At 40.9% G+C, this 27986-nt stretch overlaps 1 protein-coding gene across 3 annotated transcripts in view; it reads right to left on the reverse strand.

The window, feature by feature from the left end:
• lrig1 (leucine-rich repeats and immunoglobulin-like domains 1) overlaps window positions 1-27986 on the reverse strand; it is a 157934-nt gene that overhangs the window by 80887 nt on the left and 49061 nt on the right. For 2 of the 3 annotated variants that reach the window (XM_041191562.1, XM_041191561.1), the window contains exons 2-3: window positions 13953-14024; window positions 12637-12711 (exon numbers count right to left, since the gene is read on the reverse strand). The exons of the other annotated variant lie outside the window; for it this stretch is intronic. In XM_041191562.1, coding sequence (XP_041047496.1) covers window positions 12637-12711; window positions 13953-14024 — 147 coding nt within the window. The remainder of the gene's footprint in view (window positions 1-12636; window positions 12712-13952; window positions 14025-27986) is intronic. 3 annotated transcript variants of the gene reach the window in all.

Here is a 27986-nt window from a genome sequence, read left to right on the forward strand (position 1 = left end):
TCAGAAGGGTAAGTTGGATGAGTAGAACCCCAAGATTCCAGCATTGTAGCACTGTCTAATCCTTAAGAAATTATGCTGACTTCTTGTGATGACTCCCTCTTGCGAGTCATCCCAATTCCCACAAGCGCCAATGGTGTTTCGGAAGTGATAATCTTGCAACTTTGCAATTTTAAAATTCTTTTTTATTCATTCATGGGATGTGGGTGTCACTGGCTAGGCCAGCATTAATTGCCCATCCCTAATGGCCCTTGAGAAGGTGGTGAGCTGCCTTCTTGAACCGCTGCAATCCCTATGGTGTTGGTACACCCACAGTGCTCTTAGGGAGGGAGTTCCAGGTTTTTGGCTAAGCTGCAGTGAAGGAACGGCAATACTGTTCCAAATCAGGATGGTGAGTGGCTTGGAGGGGAGCACCAGCATCTGGAAGTTCCCATGTGTCTGCTGCCCTTATCCTTCCAGCTGGTAGTGGTCATGGATTTGGAAGGTGCTATCTAAGGAGCCATGGTGAGTCCCTGCAGTGCATCTTGCAGATGGTACACATTGCTGCCACTGTGCATTGGTGGTGAGGAAATAAATATTTGCCAATGGGGTACTCAAACAGGCTTTGTTCTGGATGGGGTCAAGCTCAAGTTGTTGGAGCTGCACTCATCCAGGCAAACTTAAAACCAAATCCGAAACCTACTTTCTTCAATACTTGCACAGCCTACAGAACAAACAGAACCTATGAATGGATGATTCTATTAATATTTACTGAACAAATTAAAACACCTGGGTTTCAACTTTTTAATATTTGTTCAAGGATGAATCCGAAAAACCTTCAAATCTTGTTGAATAATATAAACAGAAATCATGTACTGTACCAAATAGGAGGGTTTTAATGCCAAATAGAAGGACTTATTACCAAAAGGAAGAGTTATGAATTATCAAAATTATTAAATGTTTCAAGCAAACAAAAACTATCAAGTCTTTAATCAAAACACAAATCAAGTCTTTTGTTAAAAACACCTATCCTGGTTACATAAATTTTTTAATGAACATATTAATAAGAAGTTAATTCTCAAAAATACTAAGAGAAAAAGAAAATAATTTTAGTTATAATTTTTCTTAAAGCATACGTGAAAAGCTTTAGAGCTATGCATGTTAATCACAGTTGTGCTCTTCAACCTCAAGATGTGCCCTGTTCTAATGTCAATGAGTTCACAAATTTGAGCAGAAAGATCTCAAATCTGCAAGACAAATAGACTTATTAGGTATATCAAGGCATAGCATTTTTAATAAACAGTTATTACAAGAAGCACAGCTGAAGGATGCTGTTCAACTTTCTTACATTATCCATCCAAAAAATCTCACCCATTGCTCTTAAAATGCATTGTGAATAAATCTAAAGGTTCTTTACTATTCAGAAGACCGCAAGTATTGATCACTTTTTGTATTGGGCATTTCGAAGACTGGTTTCAAATCATATTTACAAATGTTTTAGCCTTCTTGTTCCATGAAGGATTCTTGCTTTTACCTTTGTTACATTAAAGCTCATGCAGTACATGCTCAAACATTACTCCCTTTTTCACTACAGACATCGTTATTCTGCTAAGTCCGTTTTTATTCTTTAAAGGAATGCGAGAATCACTAGCAAGGCTAGCATCCCTAATTGCCCTTGAGTAGGTGGTGGTGAGTACTACATTTCATCTAATATCCTCTTTCTGAAAATAGAAACCAACTCTCCCAATGATTAATTTTGTCAGGGCAGGGGCATGTGTGCCACAGAGCAGAAATGTCTCAGCTAAAATCATTGGTCTGTATTTGCTAGGGCAGTGCAGGAAAATAAATGCTTCAGCGTGCAAAACTAGGGTTCCAATCCCAAATACTCTCCAACAAACACACCGATGAATGTGCACATATGGACACTGGGTGAGGACAGTTGGGGATGGGCAATAAAGGCTGGCCTTGCCAGCCATGTCCACATGCCAGGAGTTAAATAAAAGAAAGCAAATGTCCACCCTCAAACAAAGGAAAACAAAACTAATGCTCAGATGCCCTCACTGAGTGGAAGGACCACTTTGGAAGTCTTCAACATTTTATCACAACCTCTCTTAAAAGGGATTTCTACCTTCAAATATTTGGGCCCATTCCACCAGTGTGTGAAGGATACGATATAAATAACTATGTAGATTAAAAAGCATTAGTATAACAGTCTGTAGGATGATACCGAGTCCAGGACTGAAAAATCAGTCTCAGCCCTAGACCCAGTATCATCCTACACGTCTAGCAGTGTAAATGCTGTCCACCTGCACTCTATTGTTATTCCTGTGAAATTTCACACTAGCTGTAGTCTCAACTTCTGCTTTCTGTCTGCATTCAATACAGCAACACCAAATAAAATGCTACAAATAATTAAAGCCAGCTGTACATTTGCCTAACACTATTGTGTGAGGAGGTCTGCCCCATCACCCACTCCACCTTCCACCTCAGGATTCTGGAAACTACCTCCAATAAACTCAAATTCATCTTCAGACTCCAGATGCAATTTTATATTTTTTAAAAAGATGGAAAAGGATAATAGACTCGTATACTATTCTGAAGCCAATGTTTTTTTAAAAAAGCCAAGGTAGGAAGCTTTTCTTAATACTACCTTAGCCTCACTTAAAATTGCTTTTCTCCATCAGACATCTCTTTCAAAAGCACTGAGAGTTCAATTATAGCTCTTGTAATAATCTTTCAGATACTAAGGTAGGTTCTTACCATTTGATGAATTCTGCCTCTTCTCATCTCCCCTACCCCACACTGAAAGGCACCAAATAACAGACTTAACAGTAAAGTGCTGCACAAAGGAAATTGAGGAATACTGATAATGTGTCATTTCAAACTCTTCCTCATGCCAACAGGACTACCACCAGCTGGAAATGAAGGTTCCAAAGCACACATCATCAGAACACCTCACAGCTTTTTAGCAGTGCAAGTGGAACCAATCTTACACAATTAGCTGGAAAAAAAAATCAGTAATTTCATGATTGATTAACCTGTGTCAAATTTATGCAGAATACATGACTGTATCCAGCTGTGAATTGGTGTGATGAACCAAACAGATTGCAACCAATAATTTCACACGTGCTGAAAAAATCTTCCTAAATTCACAGCAATATGTGAAACATTTTTCTGTGATGGTGCACGGCCTGAGATGATCAATTCTTTCCCAACATCAAATGTCAGTGAAAATGGAGGTTGATTTTTTAAAAATTAATACTACTATGAAATTGCAGCAAAAGCAATGGTGAATGCTCAGCAAGGATGGATAATGGAAAAAAAACAAACTGGTCATTTGGAGCTTCTCCTTCCCACTCTACATCACCCCAGATCTCTGATTCTCTTCCTTAACAGTTACTTACGGATTTGTACTCAATCCCCAGGATAGCATCTATATATTTGCAACTATTGAAGCACTTAAAAGGTGCCAATATTGAATCAATTGATTTTCACAGCCTTGTTGCTTTCAGTGGATCGCTGACCAGGAGCCAAAGATTATACTGAGAAGGATGAGAGAGGTTTTTGAATCTATGTATTAGCTCAATAGGCTGGATGCAGAAAAACTACTTCCATGCATAGCTGCAAGGTAGAAAGAGTGGGAGCATGTTCATGTCACATGCAAACACCATCATTGACCGTTAGGGTCAAATTGCTTTTTTCTTTGTCTTGTGCATGGAATATAAAACTGGCCATGCAAGCCAAGTCAATGAAAGTGCTACACCATTGTAACCGTTTACTCTTCCTTGCTACAGCTGAGCAGAGATGGTGGCATATTGGTAATATCTCTGGACTTGCAATCTAGAGGACCAGGCTAATGCTCTGGGGTGGAATGGGTTCAAATCCCACCATAGCAGCTGGTGGAATTTAAATACAAATTAATTTTTTAAAAATCTGGAATTGAAGGCTACTAAATCTGGTTCCTTTAAGGACAGAAATCTGCTGTCCTCACCTGGTCTGGCCTACATGTGATTCCAGACCTACAGCAATGTGATTGACTCTTAACTGCTCACAAAGAAATTAGGGATGGGCGACAATCGCTGGCCTGGCCTTGTCAGCTGTAAGAATCAAAAAAGGGACAGAGCAGCAGACAAAGGAAACAGCACTAAGGTTGAAACTGAACGAGAGGCTGAGGAAGCAGTTCAGTGTCCCTTGTGGGGGAGGGGAGTAGTGGAGGCAGAAGTGGCACAGGCATGCCTATGCCCATATTACACTAAGGTTGCTGACATGACCATGGGCACTTTGCTCAAGTCCTCACATCCCATAGAACTTCACCTATCAAACTATGGCCTCCTTCCCAATCTGTATCGACAGACTAGTCTCCCACCACTACAAAAACTGAAGTGGAAAAAGCACAGTGGACTGATTCTGACCCATCAGCAAGGCATCAAGAAGCACTAGTAGGGGGCAGGAGCGGGAAGATGCACTATACCACCACCACCCCCCCAACCCTCCCCCCCCATCCTCCAACCCAGTCCCTTGTGAGCGAAGGTCTATGTTGGCACCTGTGTGATGAGTACCTAAGGGTTCCCCACCTGTGAATGAGGAAGATGCAGCAGCACTGCAGATATCTGCAACATTGGGGTCCAGGTGACATTCTTCTGTGGCAGGCTGGATGTAATTAGGCAAAAGCTGAACAACCTATCAGGAGCTCAACTAACTGCTATTGAGCCCACAGCCATCCTGCTGCTGATATCCTTGCTACCATACTGCAGCAAAAGTCGTTGTATAACCACAGTCACCCAATTTATTAGCTTGGGCAAAGCAGTCTGTGCAGATACCCTAGCAATTAATGGCATAACTCGCTTAATTATTTCCTGGAACATTTAAATATTAAAAGGCAGTCACCAATCTCCTATTAGGAATAACGTCATATACTACAAGGCAAAACCCAGTCCCTACTGCTAGTCATTCATCACCACATTTTCACTGTCACCTAAAGAAAACCAGCAACTCCTTTTTGAAGCCATCAATCTCTTCATAATTGGTCAAGAAATTGATAGTGTGCTTCAGTTTCTCATACTCTCCAAGATGCAATGCTTCATCTATCATGTCAGCAAAGAGTCAAGAAACTTGTCCAAGGCAGGTTCAAAGGAGCAGTGGCAGGGCTTCAAATTGCAATCTTCTAGCCAGAAATACCATTATTGCCAGAAAAAGTTAGGTTTTCTTAAATTTTAAGACACAATTTCAAAACAGGTTTCATTTCAATAAGACAGTGAAACGGATTGAAAATTAGCATTTTTCAGAGGGTAAAAACCCTAACAATAATTTATCATGAACATTTACAGCCGGAAAATAGCATTTTAAGTACAAGATGAAATTTCAAACTATTCAAACCTTTTCACCTAGTCAAAATAGAATGTAAACTTTTTAACTGCTTCAACTGAGCATTCCCTCCTAAATGCAGCAACAGCCACAGAGTAATTCTAAGGCCATCCAAAGGAATTATAATTCTTAACTTGCACAATTTTGTTTTCTCTGTTTGTACTAAAGCATGCAAAGAATGTTATTTAACTGTGTGGCAGTCTTCAGCACATTTAATCTTTAAAGTCAACCTGAGAGCTAATGTAACCAACTGCATTGAATCGAGTACATGCGACATCTGCATCAGTTTAATTATAGCCTAATTAGAATAGTTAGTTATTTTTAAAAAATGGAATAAGCTTATCTTAGATTGCTTTAAAGAGCAGAGTTTTGGGTTTCACTAACTGTTACACAGTAGCTATCATTTGAGCATTTTCACAATCTAAAGTCATATGATTTGAATCATTGTCAGAGATACCCAAAGTTGAAATACTGAAAAGCACATCTTCCCAAATATTATACATGCAACTCAGATGTTAGAACTTTGATGTGTTTAAGGTTTCCTATGGCTAGTGAGAGCATGTTCCACATGGTAGGATACTAAGCTACAAAGAGGATGGTGTCAGTTTCACAATAGGTTTTTTAGTGTCAATTTCAGTCAGGCAGTAAGGATGCTACAGATAACCTCAGCAATCAAACCAAAGAGGGAGAAAAAAGAAAAGTAAATATAGTGTTCCCACTCCTGGTTACTATTCAGCAATTTCTCCTACTAAAAGCAAAAGGTAGGCATTAGACAACAAAGGAAATAAGCTGACCTACCATCCTGGCTCAAGAAATGTTACCATGCATTAGCATGAAGTTGATAAGTTTAAAAAAATAGTGCTTCCATGAATGCAATTTTAAATTCACAAATTTTCACCTGATTTTAACTACATACTGCTAGGAAGTAATTCGATCAGATAAGTACTAACAGTGATTTTGGAATGGCACATATATCTTGAGCTATCTTTCCCCAGATACATCCATTTAATGTTAAAATTTTATTTCGATAAATTTATACACCGATTTTTAATCTGAAGACTAGTTTAATTTAATTTTGGATTGCCAAAGTTCAAAGCTTGGGAGCCATTATTTTAAACCAGTGAGTTAAATCAGCCAGTAAATTATGGCATTTCACTCAAAAGATGCTAACAGGTAGACATAAGTATTGGCAAAACCGATACCTGTAAACCTACTCCTTTACAGTGCTAATCAATTTTTAGGAAAGAAGGAACTTGCATTAATGTAGCACATTGTTCTCTCAGGTGTCCTGATGCTCTTTATAATTCAACTAATCCATTTTGAAACTGTAATCACTATCTTGTGGGAGCTAATTTGCACATAGCAAAATCCTACAAACAGCATGAAATGAATGGCCAGTTAGCCCATTTCTTGGTTGAGGGATGAATATTGGCTTCTTCAGCAACGTACTGAATATGCCAAAATCCCAGATTAGAGTTTGAATACACAACTGAGTTAGAGTGCTCACAATTGTGCAAAACATACAAGCAAAAGTATTGTAAACTCATTAAGAAGTTGATGAGCTTGTCTTCAACAGCTATGATAAATATTCATCTAGCACAATGTTCAGAAAAGCAGCAATGTTATTCAATTCAAACAGTAAGTGTACGCTTTTGGTTACAAGCTGAATTTACAGAAAAAGAAACACGAGTTAAAAATAGAACAATAAATAGTTTGGAAGTCTGAGTCCTTAATTAGCTAGGCTAAATGAAGTGGCAAAGATTTGTAAAAATGTGAAATCCGTCTCCAATCTGCCATAAGCATACCTACTTCCAGTTTAACTGCAACAAGTTTAAGGTCAATTACCTTGCACTGGAGAGGTGGGTCAGCGATTATACTATTTAAATGAGGCTCCATGCCTTAAATTTAAATGGCTACCAAAATCTAAGAGTTGTAGGCAGTATTTCTCAGGACTCAGGAAATATTGCAGTAAAAAGTGAGGCAGAACATAAGAGCTAGGAGCAGGAGTAGGCAATCCAGCCCCTTGAGCCTGCCCCGCCATTCATTACGATCATAGCTGATCTCATTTCGGCCTCAACTCTAATTTCCCACCCTCTCCCCGTAACCTTTCAACCCATTACTAATTAAAAATCTGTATCTCCTCAAATTTATTCAGCATCCCAGCATCCACTGCACTCTGAGGTAGTGAATTCCACAGATTCACGACCCTTTGAGAAAAGTAATTCCTCCTCTGATTTAAATCTACCACCCCTTAGCCTAAAGTTATGGCCTCTCATTCTAGGATGCCCCAGAAGGGGAAACATCCGCTCCACATTTCCTTTGTCTATACCCTTTAGCATCTTATATACCTCAATTAGATCTCCTCTCATCCTTCTAAACCCTAGCGAGTATAGGCATAAACTACTCAATATCTCCTCTTAAGACAAGACCTGCATCTCTGGAATCAATCTAGTGAACCTCCTCTGAACCACCTCCAGTGCAACTACATCTTTCCTCAAGTAAGGCAACAAAAACTGTGCACAGTACTCCAGGTGCAGTCTCACCAATGCCTTGTACAGTTGCAACAACACTTCCCTATTTTTATACTCTATTCCTTTAGCAATAAATGCCAAAATTCCATTTGCCTTTATTATTACCTGCTGTACCTGCGTACTAGCTTTCAGCGATTCATGCATGAGGACACCCAGATCTCTCTGCACTGAAGCATTCTAAAGTTTCTCTCCATTTAAATAATAAGTTGCCTTTTTATTCTTCTGACCAAAATGGATAACCTCACACTTGGCCACGTTAAACTCCATCTGCCAAATTTTGGCCCAGTCACCTAACCTGTCCATATCCACTTGTAAATTTTTTACTTCTTCGTTGCAAATTACTTTTGGTGTCATCTGAAAATTTAGCTATAGTACCTTCTATCCTGAATCCAAGTCATTAATATAGATTGTAAATAGTTGGGACCCAAAGACCAGACCCTGTGGCACCCCACTTGTTACAGCTTGCCATCCAGGAAAAGACCCATTTATCCTGACTCTTTGCATTCTGTTGGTTATCCAATCCTCTATTCAAGCTAACATATTACCCCTAACTCCATGTGATCTTATCTTGTATATTAATCTTTTGCATGGCACCTTATCAAAGGCCTTCTGGAAGATGTATTACATCCACAGGATCCCCATTATCCACTTCGCTTGTCACATCTTCAAAGAACTCTAGCAAATTAGTCAAACATGATTTACTCTTCATAAAACCATGCTGACTCTGATGGATTGCATTTTGACTTTCCAAATGCCCCATTACTACTTCCTTAAGAATGGATTCCAACAATTTCCCAATGACAGACGTTAAACTAACTGGCTTATAGTTTCCTACTTTCTGCCTCCCACTCTTTTTGAATAAGGGCGTTACATTAGCATTTTTCCAATCCACTGGAACCTTTCCAGAATCCAGGGAATTTTGGAATATTATAGCCAATGCATCCATTATCTCCATTGCCACTTCCTTTAAGACCCTGGGATGTAGGCCATCAGGTCCTAGGGACTTGAGACCCTTTAATCCCAATAGTTTGCTCAGTACTTTTTCTCTAGTGATGGTGATTGTTCTTCCTTCTCTACATCCTCTGCACTACCTGTTACTATTGGGGTGGTACTAGTGTCATCCACTGTGAAAACTGAGGCAAAATATTGATTAAGTGTCACTGCCATTTCTGCATTCCCACTATTAACTCCCCAGTCTTGTCCTCCAAGAGACCAACATTCACTTTAGCTACTCTCTTTCCTTTTATATACTTGTAGAAGCTTTTGCTTTCAGCTTATACATTTTGCGCTAGTTTTCTTTGATAATTTACCTTTGCTCTTTTTATTTTTTTTTAGTAACCCTTTGTTGATCTTTAAAAGTTTCCCAATCTTCCAGCATGCCACTGATCTTTGCAATTTGGTATGCCTTAGTTTTTGCTTTTGTTATCTTTAACTTCCTTGCTTAGCCATGAATGCTTTTGCCCCCTCATACCACCTTTCTTCCTCATTGGGATATATTTCACTTGGGAGGAATTGAATATCTCCTTAAACATCTGCCACTGTTCATCAACAGTCCTACCTTGTAGTCTTCCTGCCCAGTCCACTGGGGCCAAATCTACCCTTATACCTATGTAATTACCTTTAACGCCAAAACACTAGTATTGGACTCAAGTTTCTCGCTCTCAAACTGAACTTGAAATTCTAGCATGCTATGATCACTCTTCCCTAGAGGATTCTTTACTATGAGATTAATTAATCCCATCTCATTACACAAAACAAAATCCAGAATAGCTTGCTCCCTGGTTGGTTCCACAGCATATTGCTCCAAGAAGCAATCTCTAATACACTCTATGAACTCTCCCTCAAAGCTACCCTTGCCAATTTGATTAGTCCTGTCTACATGCATTTTAAAATCACCCATGATTATTGCCATGCCTTTCTTACATGCTCCCAGTATTCCTGGTTTATATTGTGCTTTACTGCTGAACTACTGTTTGGGGACCTATAGATTACTCCCACCAGGGACTTCTTTCCCTTGCTATTTCTTATTTCTACCCAGATTGACTCTATGTTTTGCTCTCCAGTGCCTATATCATTCCTCACTTAGCACTGATCTCTTCCTTTACTAACAAAGCTACATCACCTCCTTTTCTTTCCTGCCTATCCTTCCGAAACACTGAGTACCCTTTGATATTCAACTTCCAAACCTGTTCTCCCTGAAACCACGTCTCAGTAATCGCCACCAAATCATACCTATTTATCTTTATTTGCACTGTTAACTCATTAGTTTTATTCCAAATGCTAGGTGCATTCAGATACAAAGCCTTTAAATTTGCCCTATTGTCAATTTTCCCTACTCTTATATGATTCTTTGCTGCAATATGGCGTTCACATACATTGTCCCTTCCTTTCACTCGTTCGTTTCACTTCATTCGTTAAGTGCTTGTCCAGCACTATTTTGGGACAGGAGCAGCAGAAGTACTTCCCCCCAGGCTCCTCAAGCAGAACTACTGCAGTCTACCTTTCCACACAATATCATGGTGCTCTGAGCATATCAACCCCCGAGCTTCTGCTGCCTTGAAAAACAGGCTTTCCCACTCAGTAGGCATCCAAACTCTCAATCTAGTCAGCTTCTAGATGGAAGTAGTAAAAAATTCTAATGAAGTCTTCTGTTAAATTCATCAAAATTTTCTTATCCTTGTCCCATCAACTGACACATACGTCTGCTCTATCCCTGTAACTGTCAAGGCTTATGTTTCCTGCCTAATAAAGTGCACCAAGACTACCACTGATGGTGATTAATGAATAGCGGTTGTAGCAAAGACAACTTGGACCATTTCTCCCCATATGGCTGAAAGAGAAAGTATATTATGGAAGCAACACATTACACCTGAACATTAAAGATGCACCACAGGCAGCAAGATTAATTGAGATTTTTTTTTTAAACCTGCATCTGTACAGGGCCTTTCACAAATATTTTAACCTACTCCACATGAGTAAAGATTGTGCGGTAATAGGGGAATTAGTCGAGTTGACTGAAAGCACAGAATTTAAAATGGCTTTTAATAAAATTAGGTGTGGGGTGTGAGGTGGGGTAGGGGGAGGGGAGAGACAAGGGAACAGGAGTTGCAACAGGCTGGATGTGTATCTGCCACCTCCAAAATCAAGGCTTAAATTCAGCCCAGACTGCAGAGGTCAAATTCCCTTGGCTGTAAGAGCCCAATTTTAAATGGATTGGGCAGTCTCAATATATTTTTAGTACAGTCACCAGCTCAAAATTGGTCCCAACGTAGCACTAATTAAAAACCTCAATGCTCAAAGAATGGCTGGAAAGAAATGGAAAAAAATGTTACATTACAGCAGATCATATTCTTGCGAGTGGGATGGAGGTAAATTGTGGGAATGAGTGTAAAAGAATTACAATGACTCTGGACATTGTTTACCTGACAGGATATCTGAAGCCGAGTAGATGGTTGAAATGTTAAAAATACCATTTCCCTACCCAAAACATCTATAACCTAGAGGACAAAAAATTTAAAATCCTCATGGAAAGAGGTGTGGGGAGGAAGCTCCAGTGAGTAAATCTATATAGCTGAAAGCTCTTCAGAGAAAAGCGAATACATATCATTCTGCGATCAGTCACCAAAAGGTTAAACAAAAGGCAGGGCTCTTGGCAGTTTTGGCTTCAGAAACTAGAAACTATGCCAAAATAAATCTGATTTGAAAATTACATCAGCAGCATTTTTATCAATAGGCTTGTTGTGCCAAACCGTCTTTGCTGCCTTGATTTAATTAAACTTTTCAAAAGTAAATACAGGTGAGCAGAGATTAGCACACCTACATAGGTGTTAGTTTAACTGAAGTCCACAGCTTAATGCAAATATGAAGTAAGCTTGGCCAATGCTTGTCTACACCCCAAACTGCTCAAGAGCTGTTAGATACAGCTAGAAGTTCTCTGTCTAATGTATACACTGTGTACACCAGCACAGAATGCTGACAGATTTGGCTATCATTTCTTTTGCAACAGGCGCTCTCTCAAATTTTTAAAATTGATTTGTAACTAGCATGCTCAAGCACTATGATGAAAGAGATAACAAACTTGTGACAATAAGTATTTCACCAAATTCAAACAGCAATCAAATCCAAAGCTAACCATTAAAATAACCACAAATTACAAAATACAACAATATAACAATTCAACCACCCTGCCGATCTGATACAAAAACAGAGAACAGGAAGTGCATTTTTCAGATATTGCAGCCACACTAAAACTAATACTCCAGGCACACTTCAAGTAAGTGGACTACACTTAATGACTCAACCACCTCACCAAGTCGACCACTTTCGATCAGTCCCTTAAGTGGTAGCTTAATGAGTTTTTACTACAAGGATGCCTGTCAAAACAGCTTAATATGTAACATGCACACATAGATTGGCATAGAACCACAGAAGAAAATCAGGTCATGTACATCAGACCATGTATAAATGCAATAATCAGTATAAAATAAAGCATTTGCAAAATATCCTTAAAATAATCAAAGAACATTTGACTTCGCTTCCTGATGAGAAAAGGTTTTCCATGTGCCATGATTCTGATAAAATAAAAGCCATTTATTTCAATTTCTAAAGTTGACATTGCCATTTAAAGTGTAGCAATACAATGAATAATTGAAAACTTCAGTAATGTTCCAGCATAACCATCTCTGTTTCATAGGAGGTTATAAATTAACTTAGAAACAGGACCTCAAAACACACTGAGCACTGATGAACTGCAGAAATAACTCACAAGTAGAGAAATACAAGGCGGGCTGAAGCGGATCCTATCTCAGGAATTGCAGTCAACTCATTATGGTCAAGTCGTCTGTAAGAGAAAGTAAACAAAACCCATGATGTTGCTCCCTCTTTATGCCTTTCACTCTACAAGTAATACCTCAAAATTAAGCCATGTAATATACAGCCCTACTTAACTGCTGTCCCATAACATTCCTTCTCCAATTTCCTCCTCTTCACTTTCAAGAATGCATTACTTAGAATATCAGTAAATTCAGAAATGTAATTTTTTCCACTTTATTATTTTATTAAACCAAAAAAAATGCTGATAATGGGGTGCTGGTAGTGTTGGAGGGGAGGGGAGGGGTGGAAAAGGAGAACAATGGGAAAATGTGTTAGGGTTTTGCTGGCAGATGAGAAGTGGCAAAGTGCTTTGGAGGTGAAAGCAAATCAATTGAAAAAAGGAAAGGAAACTCATTTCAGCATTTAAAAGAATGTCAAGATTTTACACCTTTACTCATTTCAGTTATACAAAAATATTAGTGCATGAGGAATGCTTGGACCTGCTGTGCTAGGGCCGATGTCCACAAGTGAATATGCCCAGGTAATTCCACGTGTGACAAAAATTACTAAGACACAAGAATAAGATCAAGGGGTAAAAATTAACAATCTAACTTAAAAATCACACTAAAATCATTCGTCAAATGAATAAAATTAACATATCAGCCTCTCACCCTATCGGAAGCATACCAGCCCCACAGCAATAGCTGAATATTGAGAAAGGTTAAGTGAAAAGCCAATAATCCCAAATATTCCTTTTTTTCAATTCTTTTATTTCCCCCTCTACCCAAAATAAAATTAAACTTGGGTATGGAGACTGTTATCTGGCAAGGAGAATGGAGTTCCATGAAGGTTGATTTTCTCTCATTTTGGCTGATTTGCAAACCAAGTTCCCAACTCCAGACATATTTCTAGTTCTCTTGCTTAACTGAAAAAAGGAGTTGATAAGTTAACTGGAAACTAATCTCTAAACAGGTATTTTTTTTAAAAAAAACTTGAAATTATTTCAGTAGTGTGCAAGTAATTACATGTATGGAGCTACTAAGATTAATAATAATCATGTACAGCAATAAAAACTCTTCCATTTAGAATCAAATCACCCCTTTTAAACAGCAGACATAGGGATGTAAACAAAGCAAAACTATTGAAGGTTAAATTTTCAATGTATGGCCCCATGGAAATTTCCAGAATATCTAAATGTTACTTTCACAATAAACAAGTCTAACAATTCAGCTTTAGAAATATAATTAAGATTTTAAGTTTGATACATACACTTCACGAAGGTTGGGTAGTTCTGTGAAAACAGAGGGGTCAATTGATGCCAGTCTGTTGTAGCTCAGGTTTCTGCAAGAAAAGCAGGTGTAAATCGGATTTTGCTCAGCAGAATTCAGCTAATTTTGTCAATTTTATTTCAATGGCATTATAAACTACTGTCATTCAAGCAAACTGCAAACCCAACTGTACTAGTTGTCTGGATAGAAAGCGAATAGCTGTGACATGTCTGATAGTTTTCTTTAAAGGAAATTATTGGTGCAGATTTTGATTGTTATTGCTTTCACCAGTAGGTTACAAATGATCAGCACACAAAAGCAAATTTTACTTTAGCAATCTTTTTCGGCCAGAACAGTTACATCTCCATTTTTATCATTACAAACAAAAGCTTAAGCTCAAAGCAGCAACATGTTATATAGTGCCCCAAAGCACTTCATAGAACATAACTATATGCAAATGGCCAGAGTCAAAACACAGATTGTGGAAGGATAGACGAAAGGATTATAGGTGGACTCTGAAGAGGGCCTTAAGGAGAACAAGATGGAGCACAATCAGAATTACAGAATTGTTACAGTGCAGAAGGAGGCCATTCAGCCGATCAGCAGAGCAATTTATGGAGGGGGTTTCTAAAATATGGGAACATGACAGCTAAAAGGCATAGTTACCAATGGTGTGGTGAAACAAGTGTGTAAATGCACAAAAAGTCATAGTTAGAGGACAGTGTTCAAAGGAGTGGGGGGGGTTAAAGTGGGAGAATGGGAAATGTTGCTGTAGGAAGTTACAGAGACGGAGTAATTTAAATAGAAGGATAGCAATCACATTTGAGGCAATGGGGGAACCAGGCTCAAATCTAAGTCAGCAAAGGACAACAGCAGCAGGTTATTTTCACATTATACCTTTGGCACAGTAAAACATCCCAAACCACTTCATAGGAGTGTACTCAGACAAAAACTGACACCAACCCAAAGGTGGCATTAGGATTGGTAGCTTGGTCAAAGAGACACAGAGTTTTGCTGCTGTGGAAGAGATAAAAATCTAATGAGAGACTAAAACACAAGTTGCAGGAAAGGTTTGAAGAGGAGCACTAAACAAACTCAACAAAAATCTCAAATGTAGACAAATATTTGTTAATGTTTGTCTAGCGCCCCTTCAGGAACAAAAACAACCTAGAAGTCTACCAAATAGTGATTGCACAAATATATCCTGCTGACCTGTGGGGAAAAAAGTGGTCTTCACTCCAATAATAGTGTAGCCGAAATGCAACATTCTAAAGTACAGAGTTATTCAACCTTTACGTCTACTTATCCTGCCTCTTTTCTCTCTCCTTTTAATCTTTGTAGTGTTCCACACTACAGGTCTTGACCATTAAAATACAACATTGAATGGCCAGCTGGTAATAATATAACAGACCTAAGGCAACAACAATGAGATTCACCATCTTACACAAATTTGTAGCTAAATGATGAAACTTCCTTGAGTCCTTTCACCTGAATTTCTTATTGAACAATGCTTAGCAATTTAGAAATGTTGTTTAGAATCATAGAAACGTACTGCCCAGGAGGTGGCCTTGCAGCCAATCACACCTGTTCTGGTTCTTTGAAAGAGGTGCTGTCCTTGGTCCTCCAACCTTACTTTTTTGTCCACAAGTTGCTCAAGTACATGTCCAATCTATTTTAAAAGTATGAAATTAACTTCCAACATCTTCTCCAGTAAAAAGGGGGTGGGGGGGCCGGCGATGGTGTAGTGGTATTGTCGCTGGACTAGTAATCCAAAGACCCAGGGTAATGCTCCGAGGGGCCTGGGTTCAAATCCCACCAAAGCAGGTTTTTCAATAATAATCTGGAATCAAAAGTCTAATGATGACCATGAAACCAGTGTTGATTGTTGTGAAAACCCATCTGCAGTCCTTACCTGGTGTGGTCTGCATGTGACTCCAGACTCACAGCAATGTGGCTGACTCTTAAATGCCCTCTGAAATGGTCTAGCAAGCCATTTGGTTGTATCAAACCGCTCTAAACTCTCAACCTAGGCACCGATACTGTCATGGACAGATGCATCTGTGGCAGGCATACTGGTGATGATGAGGTCAAGGCAAACTCAGCCCTGTTGACCATGCAAAGTTCTCCTTACTAACATCTGGGGACTAGTGCCAAAATTGGGAGAGCTGTGTCTCAGACTAGTCAAGCAACAACCTGACATAGTCAACCTCACAGAATCATATCTTACAGATAACATCCCAGCCACCACCATTCACCATTCCTGGGTATTTCCTGTCCCACCAGTAGGATAGACCCAGCAGAGGTGGTGATACAGTGGTATACAATCAGGAGGGAGTTGCCTTGGGAGTCCTCAACATCAATTCTGGGCCCCATGAAGTCACTTGGCATCAGGTCAAACGTGGGCAAGGAAACCTCTTGCTGATTACCACGTACTGCCCTCCCTCAGTTAATGAATCAATGCTCCTCCATGTTGAACACCACTTGGAGGAAGCACTGAGGGTGGCAGGGGCGCAGAATGTATTCTGGGTGGGGGAGTTCAATGTCCATCACTAAGAGTGGCTCAGAACCACCACTACTGACCGAGCCCTAAAGGACACAGCTGCTAGACTGGGTCTGCAACAGGTGGTGAGGGGGCCAACAAGAGGGAAAAACATACTTGACCTCATCCTCACTAACCTGCCTGCCACCGATGCATCTGTCCATGACAATACCAATAGGAGTAACCACCACACACTGTCGTTGTGGAGATGAAGTCCCGCCTTCACATTGAGGGTATCCTCCATCGTGTCGTGTGGCACTGCCACTGTGTTAAATGGGATAGATTTCAAACAGATCTAGCAACTCAAGACTGGGCATCCATGAGGCGCTGTGGACCATCAGCGCAGCAAAATTGTACATGGACACAATCTAACCTAATGGCCCAGCATTTCCCCTACTCTACATTATCAAGCCAGGGGATCAACCCTGGTTTAAAGAAGAATGCAGGAGGGCATGCCAGAAGCAGCACCAGACATAACTAAAAACGAGGTGTTAACCTGGTGAAGTTACAACACAGGACTACTTGTGTGCCAAACAGCAAGTGATAGACAGAGCTAAGTGATCCCACAACCAACAGGTCAGGTCTAAGCTCCGCAGTTCTGCCATATCCAGTCATGAATGGTGGTGGACAATTAAACAATTCACTGGAGGTGGCGGCTCCACAAATATCCCCATTCTCAATGATGGAAGAGCCCAGCACACCAGTGCAAAAGATAAGGCGGAAGCATTTGCTACAATCTTCAGCCAGAAGTACCGAGCAGATGATCCATCTCAGCCTCTTCCAGAGGTCCCCAGCAACACAGGTGCCAATCTTCAGCCAATTCAATTCACTCCACGTGATATGAAGTAATGGCTGAAAGCACTGGATAGTAAAAAGGCTATGGGCACTGACAATATTCCAGCAACAGTACTGAAGAGTTGTGCTCCAGAACTTCCCAAGCCCCAGGGCAAGCTGTTCCAGTGCAGCTACAACACTGCCATCTACCCAGCTGTGGGGAAAATTGCCCGAGTATGTCCGGTACACAAAAAGCAGGACAAATCCAACCCGGCCAATTACCGCCCCATCAGTCTACTCTCGATCATCAGTATAGTAATGGAAGGGGTCAACAACAGTGCTTTCAAGAGGCACTTGCTTAGCAATAACCTGCTCACTGATGTCCAGTTTGGGTTCCACCAGTGCCACTCAGCTCCTGACCTCATTGTAGCCTTGGTTCAAACATGGACAAAAGAGCGAACTCCCGAAGTGAGGCGAGTGCGACAGCCCTTGGAAATCAAAGCCGCATTTGACCGGGCGTGGCAACAAGGTGCCCTAGCAAAACTGGAGTCAATGGGAATCAGGGGGAAAACTCTCTGCTGGTTGGAGTCATACTTAGCACAAAGGGAGATGGTTGTGGTTGTTGGATGTTCACACCATGACTCCTCAGATGCTGAAGCAGTTCATGTCCAAATGCAGCAAGACTTGGACAATATCCAAGCTTGGGCTGACAAGTTGCAAGTAACATTCGCGCCACCACTGAAACACAGTAGCAGCAGTGTGCACCATCTACAAGATGCACGGCAGGAATTCACCATGGCTCCTTAGACAGCATCTTCCAAACCCACAACCACTGCCACCTAAAAGGACAAGTGCAGCAGATACATGGGGACACCACCACCTGTAAGTTCCCCTCCAAGTCACTCACCATCCTGACTTGGAAATATATCGCTGTTCCTTCACAGTCGCTGGGTCAAATTCCTGGAACTCCCTGCCCAACAACACTGTAGATGTACCTACACCACATGGACTACAGCAGTTCAAGAAGGCAGCTCACCACCATCTTCTCAAGGGCAACTAGGGATAGGCAATAAATGCTGGCCTAACCAGCGAAGTCCACATTCCATAAATGAATTTTAAAAATCCCACCTCCAAGTGAGAAAAATTATTTTGCCAATGATTTTAAATCTATGGCTTTTGGTTATTAACCCTCTTGGCAAAGGGAATCATTTTGCTATCTACTCTATCAAAATCTCTCTTATATCACCGCTTAGCCTTCTCTGCTCGAAGAAAAGTTTTAAATTTCCAGCCTGTTCTTATAAGGAAGTTCCTCAGCCCTGGCAACATCCTGGTAAACCTCCTCTGCACCCTTAAAGTGTGCTGCTCAGGTCTAACTAGCGATTTATGAAGTTCTCACATCATCCCTTTGCTTTTGTAGTCCATTCCTCTACTTATGAGCCCAAGTAACCCATCTGCTTTTTAACCACTTATCAGCTTGCCCTGCCATCTTTAGTGATTTGTGTATGTGGACATAATGGTCTCACTGCTAATTTACATTTTGCCAAAATCATGAAATGTGAAATTACTGTCTTTCCATATTAGCCCTCCCAGTGCATCACTGCACAGTTATCTCCACTGAACTCCATCTGCCACGTTTTTGGCCATTTCAGCATCCTATTTCTATGTCACTCTGTAGCCCATAGCTTTCATCACTATCTACTCTGTTAAGTTTCGCACCATCTGTGAACTTTAACATGAGACTAAGGGGTCGGGTTTTCAGAGTCATGAAGACTCCACAGACGGGCAGGATCCAGAAGTACCGCCCATGCTTCTGATAGATCCCATTTGCTCCGGTAGGGAAGCGGATCATGATTCACACAGGCAGGAAACCCAAACTCAACTGGGTCATTTGAACTCAGTGTCGAGTTCAAACAGACCTCATTTTCACTGTAGCAAGGGCCTTAATCCACAGTGAGATCAAGAATTAATGGAGGAGATGTAAATATTTATGAAGGGTGAGTAAGGTCTGCAGAAATGACAAACTATGAAGTTATTTAAATCTATTCATGATGAAGACTGAGTTGGCATAAGGATAAAGGGTAGTGGTGGAGGCTGTCATGTGTTGGTGTGGAGGGTATGAGGGATCACAGGGTGGATGGGGGGGCACGAGTTGGCTTGGATGGGACATGGGGAGTCAGTGGGGGGGTGATGTGGGGGAAAGAGGGGCTAATGTGGTGTTAAGGGTGAGGGCTAGAAGGCCCAATATTTAACAGAATAATTGGGACAAAGTCCCAGAGAACCAAAGGAGGCTTTTTAAACCTTCTGCATTGGCAGTGGCCATTGGTTGCTTCTGATGTGCGTCCAGGGTGTAGGCCTGACTCCATCTTGCACCAGCCAAGCCCCCACATCCCACAAGTGAAAATCACATTATCCAGGGCACTCTCTCTTCCCCACCCCCCACCTCGAGGCTGGTGCACTAGGCTGGGAAATTTCCTGACTCGAGCTACCCACCTCGGGAGCAAAAAGAAAAAGCCCTGGGCTGAATTTAAGTAAAAATTATGTACTCAAAAATGATTCATGGGGAACACCATTGCTAACCACATCAAATCTGAGAAACCACCTGCACCCACTGCTTCCTGAGCCAATTATCTATTTATACTGCCACTTTTCCTTCAATTCCATGGGCTTCCATTTCCTTAACAAGTCTCCTATATGGTAATTTATCAGATGCCTCCTGAAAGCTCATGTGTTTGTGTATATATAATGTACACAACACATACTGCCCTACCTTGAATTATTTGAGGCAACAGAGACAATCAAATTAGTCAGGCACAATTTTACAAAATTGATGCTAACTCTCCTGAATTAACCTATGGTTTCCCAAATGAAAGTTTGTTTTGTTCCTGAGAATGAGTTCCTTAACTTTCCCATCACTGATAATATGTTGACTGATCTGTGGTTTCTTGGTCTATTCCCCCGCCCCCCCACCCCCGTTTGTTTCACATAAAAAGCACACCAATTCACTCTGCATAACATCCAAAACTGATTAGCTGCACAATATGAATAAGGTTAAAGTTGTAATTTCAAAGCAACAATTTCACGTTTGTCTACAGCTGATACATGAATTGTGAAGAATTAGGTCCAATCACAATTCGGGGCAAAATTTCCACCCATAAACTGGATGGTCTGGATTTAAAACAGGATATCTTAAAGCATGCACTGTAAATCTACAGGAAACCAAAATGTGATACATGGGCCAGGCGAGCTTCATTCAGCTAAAAAAATCTACGCTGAAGCTCTCTACTTCCCAATCTGAAATGAATTGTTAGAGGCCTGGCCAATAAAATTCAGAATCAGTTACTAGATTTCAATCTTGTACGGCCTGTTTCACTCCTCTATCAGATTAAAGGATTAACTGTTCCCTTTTCTTTCTAATTACCTCAAGGACGACAGTGTCTCACAGTGCAGGTACAGGTGCAGTGATAAAGTTCTTACTCTATCTGAACAAGGAGAAAGAAAAGATAAGGCAGCCAGAGCTTTTAACCAGATCAAAGAGTGTAACAATGAAAAGATTAACTTTTGCTCAAGATAGCCTTGACATAAAGCCAACTACATTAGCAAACCTATGGCATACTGCTGCCATAGATATGTAATGCAGAAAACAGTTGCACTAATCCCTCTGATTTTCAGCAATCAGGGATCCAAATAATTTCTTGACACGTCATTGAAGGCACATTTTGGAAGGCTACCAATTAGCAATACATGCCAATTCTCGAGGCTCAAATATTAATTTGTTAGCAATGTCGCTAATTTTTCGGATACATTTATGGCACAGGGTGGGAACTGGAGTGGTAGTTGAAGGAGCGGAGTTTGTCAACAGAGCCATCATCCTTTTACACCAAAAGGTCAGACTTCTTTCTCAACACTACAGTGAACAATATGAATAATGTGCAAGTAGTAACACTGACAGAGCTGGAATGGTTACTAAATGTCAGTCATGTAATTTATGTACTACCTATTTTTAAAATACTTAAAATGTAATGCAAAGTTAATGAGGCACAATTATTTCTGTAAATGCCTTATTCTTCTTCTAAATTAAATTATGCACAAAAGCCCCATCAACAAATACTCTTTGAAATCCACATGGTACTTTAAAAATTTATGAGTTTATTCATTTACTGCTAATGCACCCTCTGGAAGCTTGAATATGAAGTATAAAGTATGCTTCAAGTTCACAACTTTATCCGCTTTAGAAATGCGTACTCTATGAGCTTTCATCACACACAATCTGCAGTTTTGTCAATATGAACCAGACAACAGCAATAACCCGCCTGCAATAAAACACCTTTACAGAATAAAAGTAAACACAGAAGCCTGGCCAAAAAACTCTCCCATAGTGTCAAGAGTACAGCAATAAACAAGTAAGAACAAGAGTGCACAAAGCGCTGTGTAAGCTTTGGGAACCCAGCTCAGGAAAAATATATTTAGCCTTGGAGTGTGTACAGTGCAGATTCACCATAAGGATAGGTTAAATTGCAGAAACTTGGAATGTATTCCCTTGAGTTTAGAAGGTTGAGGGGTGATGTAATCAAGGCATTTAAAATGATAAAGGGTCTTTTTTGCCTCTCCCAGGAGATTAGGTTTTGATTGAGTGAATAAAGAAAAATTGTTTTCACTGGCAGAGGGGTCTGTAATTAGATGAGACAGATTTAAGATAATGGTCAAAAGAGCTAGAGATGAGAATTCTTTGTACACGGTGAGCTGTGATCTGAAATGATAGGGTATTGGCAGCAGATTCAATATTAACTTTCAAAATGGAATTGTATACTTGAAATGAAAAAAAAAATGCAAGGCCATGGGGAAAGGGCGGGGGAATAGGACTAACTGGATAGTTCTTTCATAGAGGCGGCACAGGCATGATGGGCCAAATGCCCTCCCTCCTTTATACTACGTGATTCAATGATTACAAGACTGAAATCAACATCAACATTGTTAGGCAAGGAAGTCAAGAGATATAGAGAAAAAGTACAGATCAGCCATGATCTAACAGTGAAACAGGGCTCCAGGAGCTGAATGGCCTATTCTTGTTCCTATATTGTCATACTAAAAAGTAGCCATTCTACAGATTTCAAATCAAGTGAGCATTTGTGCACTACTCTAACTCTAGGTTTGTGGTTGTTGGAGGCCATTCCAGGATCTGCTGCCAAAGACTCTATGAGGTTTTAGAAAAGGTCACAGAACCACTGATATCATGTTTGCAGTCAGACAGCTCCAGGAGAAATGCCAAGAACAGAACATGGGCCTGTACACATTTGTTGACCTGACCGAGGCCTTTGACACAGTCAGCCGTGAGGGCCTTTGGAAAGAGAGAGAGAGAAATTTTGTTGCCGAGAAATTCTAATAGAGTGAAGCAAGGTTGCATGGTAGCACCAACCCTTTTCAGCACATTTTTCTCTGCTATGCTCTGACAGCTGCCATGATGGTGATCCCATCATTAAAATCAGATATTGCATGGAAGCTGGTCAATATGATACGACTCCAGATGAAGGCTGAGGATTCCATACTTCATTTCCTGTTTGCTGATGACTGCACTTGCTGCTGTATCAGAGCTGGACATGCAATGTAAATGGATTTGCTCTCCAATGCGTATGACAACTCCAGCCTTACAATCGGCACAAATAAATTTCAAGCAATGTACCAGCTTGCTCCAGGGAAGCCCCACCTTGAGCCCAAGGTTTCTGTCCATGACCAGAACCTGTCAGCGGTAGATAAAATTCACTGATCTCAGCAGCACACTCTCTTGAGCAGTCTATATCAGTGACGTGACACATGCAAGAATTGCCAAAGCAAGTGTAGCCTTTGGTAGACTTTAATCATCAGTCTGGGAATGAAGAGAATCAAGTCTGCCTACCAAACTGAAAATTGACACTGCAACAGTCCTGCCCACTCTATGCATGAGAGACTTGGACTGTGTCCCAGCATCATGCTAAGAGCTCAACCCTGAGCTTTCACTTGAGCTGCCTTCAGAAACTTCTGAAGATCAGATAGCAGGACAAAATGCCAGACAGAGGTGCTCACCTGAGCTGGCATGCCAAGCATCCACACCATATTGAGACAGAAACAATTGAGTTGGGCTGATCATATAACAAGGATATCTGACACACTTACCAAGGTGAATATTCTATGGACAGCTCAAGTCTGGGGTGTAATCTCATGACAAACACTACAAGGAACTCCAAAGGCTTTGCTTCAGAGTTTTGATATCAACTCAGAGTCCTGGGAGAGGCTCACTCAGGGTCGCTCACCTGGCGCAACCAAATAAAAAATGGTGCAGCCTCCTTCGTAAGCAAGTGCATATCAGAGGCAGAGAGAAAATGCAAGAGAAAGAAATCCTGAACCAGCAGCTCATCCAAAATTCGATCATCTGTAGTATTCTGTCAGCATGCAACAGAACCTCCTGGGAGCAAATCAGCCTTAACAGTCACCTACATACTCACAAGAACCCTACCAAATACCCCAGATGATGAACATGGTCATCTTCTCCTCGAAGGATGAACAACATATTAAAGTGGCCATTCTACAGATTTCTAATTGAGTGATTGAGTATTTGTGCAATGCTCCATGACTCTGTGCATGTAGTTGTTGCAGGTCATTCACCGCAGCCCCAGAACAATGCTGCAAAGCTCCCCTTCAAGTCACAACATTCAGACTTGAAAACATAATTGCTGTTCCTTTGTCACTGGATCAAATCCTGAAAATTCCTACCTAAAAGCAAAACAGGAGTACCTTCGCCACATGGGCTATAGTAGCTTAAGACGAAGGCTCACCAGCACCTTACCAAAGGCAGTTAGGGATGGGACACATCTTTTCATGAATTATTTTAAAAAACTCTATTGTGGAGGGCATCACAGTTAAGTGTAACCATGGCCTCATTAGTTGCTGTAAATACTAACTTGTGACTAATGCTTGCATCTTTCTGCAAGGACCAGGACTACAGCTAGCTTTGTTTTTAGGCCCGGAGGGGCTAAAATTTGATCATTCCATCTCCACTACTAGCACACTTGATGTTATCATCACAAACCTAGAGGCTTCTTGATTTGTATGGCTCAGCACTGTGTAACGCGATGCATTTTAAGTTGAATCTGCAGCAGAAAACAGGCCATTTGGCGCAACTGGCCATTTATGCTCCACACACACCTGTCAACACTAAATCTAACCTCATCAGAATACTTCTCTATTGTTTCCTTTCATTTATCCAAAAAAATTAAGCACTGCTTCTAAAAAGTCTAGAATTCTTTTTCTGACACAGAAAACATGCTATAAATTAGTTATGAAATCTAAACAAATAAAGTTTGTATTTTGCAGATTGGGTTCTCTTTATGTGACTTTAAGGGGCTGAATTCACTGGGTACAGCAAAGGCCTGGTGCTCAGCTCTCCATGTGTGGCTTACTTACCTACCATATATGAAGTGAACGGAATAATGGGACATCCACTACTTGCCTGAATACAGACAGTTACAACACTCAGTCAAGGAGGTCGACATCACCCAGGATGGACTATATCACATGATTAGTACCCATTACAAGGTTTAACATCCATACCCTCCATCTCTGTTGTAGTATGCCCAATCTAGAGGATGTACATCAGTTCAATGTTCCTTCCAATAGTACCTGCTTCCCCGCAACCTCTACCATCTTAAAGTCACACATCTTTGTTCTTTGGTGAGCAGTTGAAGAGGGAAAAGGTCCACAAACAGCTTCTCAGGGCAACTAGAAATGGGGAATAAATGTGGCCTTGCCAAGGTTACCCACGTCCCGAAAACAAAAATCTAAATAAGTCCGAAATGAGTAGACTAAGATATTCCAAGTAGCAGAGTAACATGGAAATAGTTTAGAGGGAATTCTTATCCCTACTCTGACAATGCTAACAGGCCAGCATAAAAGGCAATACACAAAGAGCAACTAAATCACAAAGATAACCCATGCTATATTCAAAACCAAAGTAATTGCATACTCCTATCAGTCTGAGGTAATTTTTTGCTCAAAAATAATGATTAAACTAGCAATTTGCATTAAGCAACTTAAATAAAAGAGCAAAGGAGGCATAGTTGCAGTTTCAATTCGAATTAACATGATTCAAATTTAGCAAATTCAGTTAGATAGGGTAAACTACAGTGCATTGAAACACATTACAGCCATAACTTGAGAACTTTGGCACACGTCACCTCTCTGCAACATGTAAACTAGAAAGTTTCAAACTAACCAACAAAGAGCCAAAATATTCCAGCAGCTAGACAAACCTAGTTTTACTTACCATGAAAATAAAGCAACCTTTCAAAATTGGTGCGAGTAGGCACTCTGAAGTGGAAAAATCAAATGTTCATAAATAATTGTTAAGCTATTGAAAAATGTTATCTGCATAAGGCCAACTTCAGGTTCATGGAAAAATATGGCTGTAAATTAATTTGTACAGAAAGTCTAATCTAAACACAGGCATTCATTTTGACCCTCTTTAGATGAATTTATTAATTACCATCTTGAATCACAGGTAGACACACCTTACCAAAGTGTATACTGAGGTGTATGCTTGAACAAAGAACAAAGAAGTTACTGTACAAGGTTTAAGACGCTCAAATTCTTAGTACAATGCGCAGAATACATTTGCAACCCTACAGCACAGAACTATCATTGTTAAATGTAAATAACTAAATATTTCATTTTCATACTATCCTCTTAAACACAGGATTACTGGCCTGAAAGTTAGATAACTGATTGATCAGACAAACCAACTGTCCAGCAAATCCACAACCTCCCCATCGCCCTCAGAAAACAACTAAAAATGTATCTAAAATAAAAACAGAAAATGTGGAAAAGCTCAACAAGTCAGGTAGTATCTGTGGAGAGAGAAACAGAGTTAACATCGAGTCCGATTGACTCTTCTTCATAAGACAACGGTCCTATTTTGCCTTAGTATTGGAACATCACATTTGTCTTATATCTAACACCCACCACCCCCCCCAAACACACACCCCCACACACTGCCACTACTACCCCCCCACTAACCACCCCCCCCACAGACACACACACACCTACAACACACACACACACACACACCTACAACACACACACACCTACAACACACACCTACAACACACACACACACACACACACACCTACAACACACACACACACACACACACCTACAACACACACACACACACACACACACCTACAACACACACACACACACACACACACCTACAACACACACACACACACACACCTACAACACACACACACACACACACACACCTACAACACACACACACACACACACACCTACAACACACACACACACACACCTACAACACACACACACACACACCTACAACACACACACACACACACCTACAACACACACACACACACACCTACAACACACACACACACACACCTACAACACACACACCTACACCTACAACACACACACCTACACCTACAACACACACACCCACACCTACAACACACACACACACACCTACACCTACAACACACACACACACACCTACACCTACAACACACACACACACACCTACACCTACAACACACACACACACACCTACACCTACAACACACACACACACACCTACACCTACAACACACACACACACACCTACACCTACAACACACACACACACACCTACACCTACAACACACACACACACACCTACACCTACAACACACACACACACACCTACACCTACAACACACACACACACACCTACACCTACAACACACACACACACACCTACACCTACAACACACACACACACACCTACACCTACAACACACACACACACACCTACACCTACAACACACACACACACACCTACACCTACAACACACACACACACACCTACACCTACAACACACACACACACACCTACACCTACAACACACACACACACACCTACACCTACAACACACACACACACACCTACACCTACAACACACACACACACACCTACACCTACAACACACACACACACACCTACACCTACAACACACACACACACACCTACACCTACAACACACACACACACACCTACACCTACAACACACACACACACACCTACACCTACAACACACACACACACACCTACACCTACAACACACACACACACACCTACACCTACAACACACACACACACACCTACACCTACAACACACACACACACACCTACACCTACAACACACACACACACACCTACACCTACAACACACACACACACACCTACACCTACAACACACACACACACACCTACACCTACAACACACACACACACACCTACACCTACAACACACACACACACACCTACACCTACAACACACACACACACACCTACACCTACAACACACACACACACACCTACAACACACACACACACACCTACAACACACACACACACACCTACAACACACACACACACACCTACAACACACACACACACACCTACAACACACACACACACACCTACAACACACACACACACACCTACAACACACACACACACACCTACAACACACACACACACACCTACAACACACACACACACACACCTACAACACACACACACACACACCTACAACACACACACACACACACCTACAACACACACACACACACCTACACACACACACACACACCTACACACACACACACACACCTACACACACACCTAC

This window comes from Carcharodon carcharias, chromosome 7, assembly GCF_017639515.1.
Source record: "Carcharodon carcharias isolate sCarCar2 chromosome 7, sCarCar2.pri, whole genome shotgun sequence".
Classification (NCBI taxonomy): domain Eukaryota; kingdom Metazoa; phylum Chordata; class Chondrichthyes; order Lamniformes; family Lamnidae; genus Carcharodon; species Carcharodon carcharias.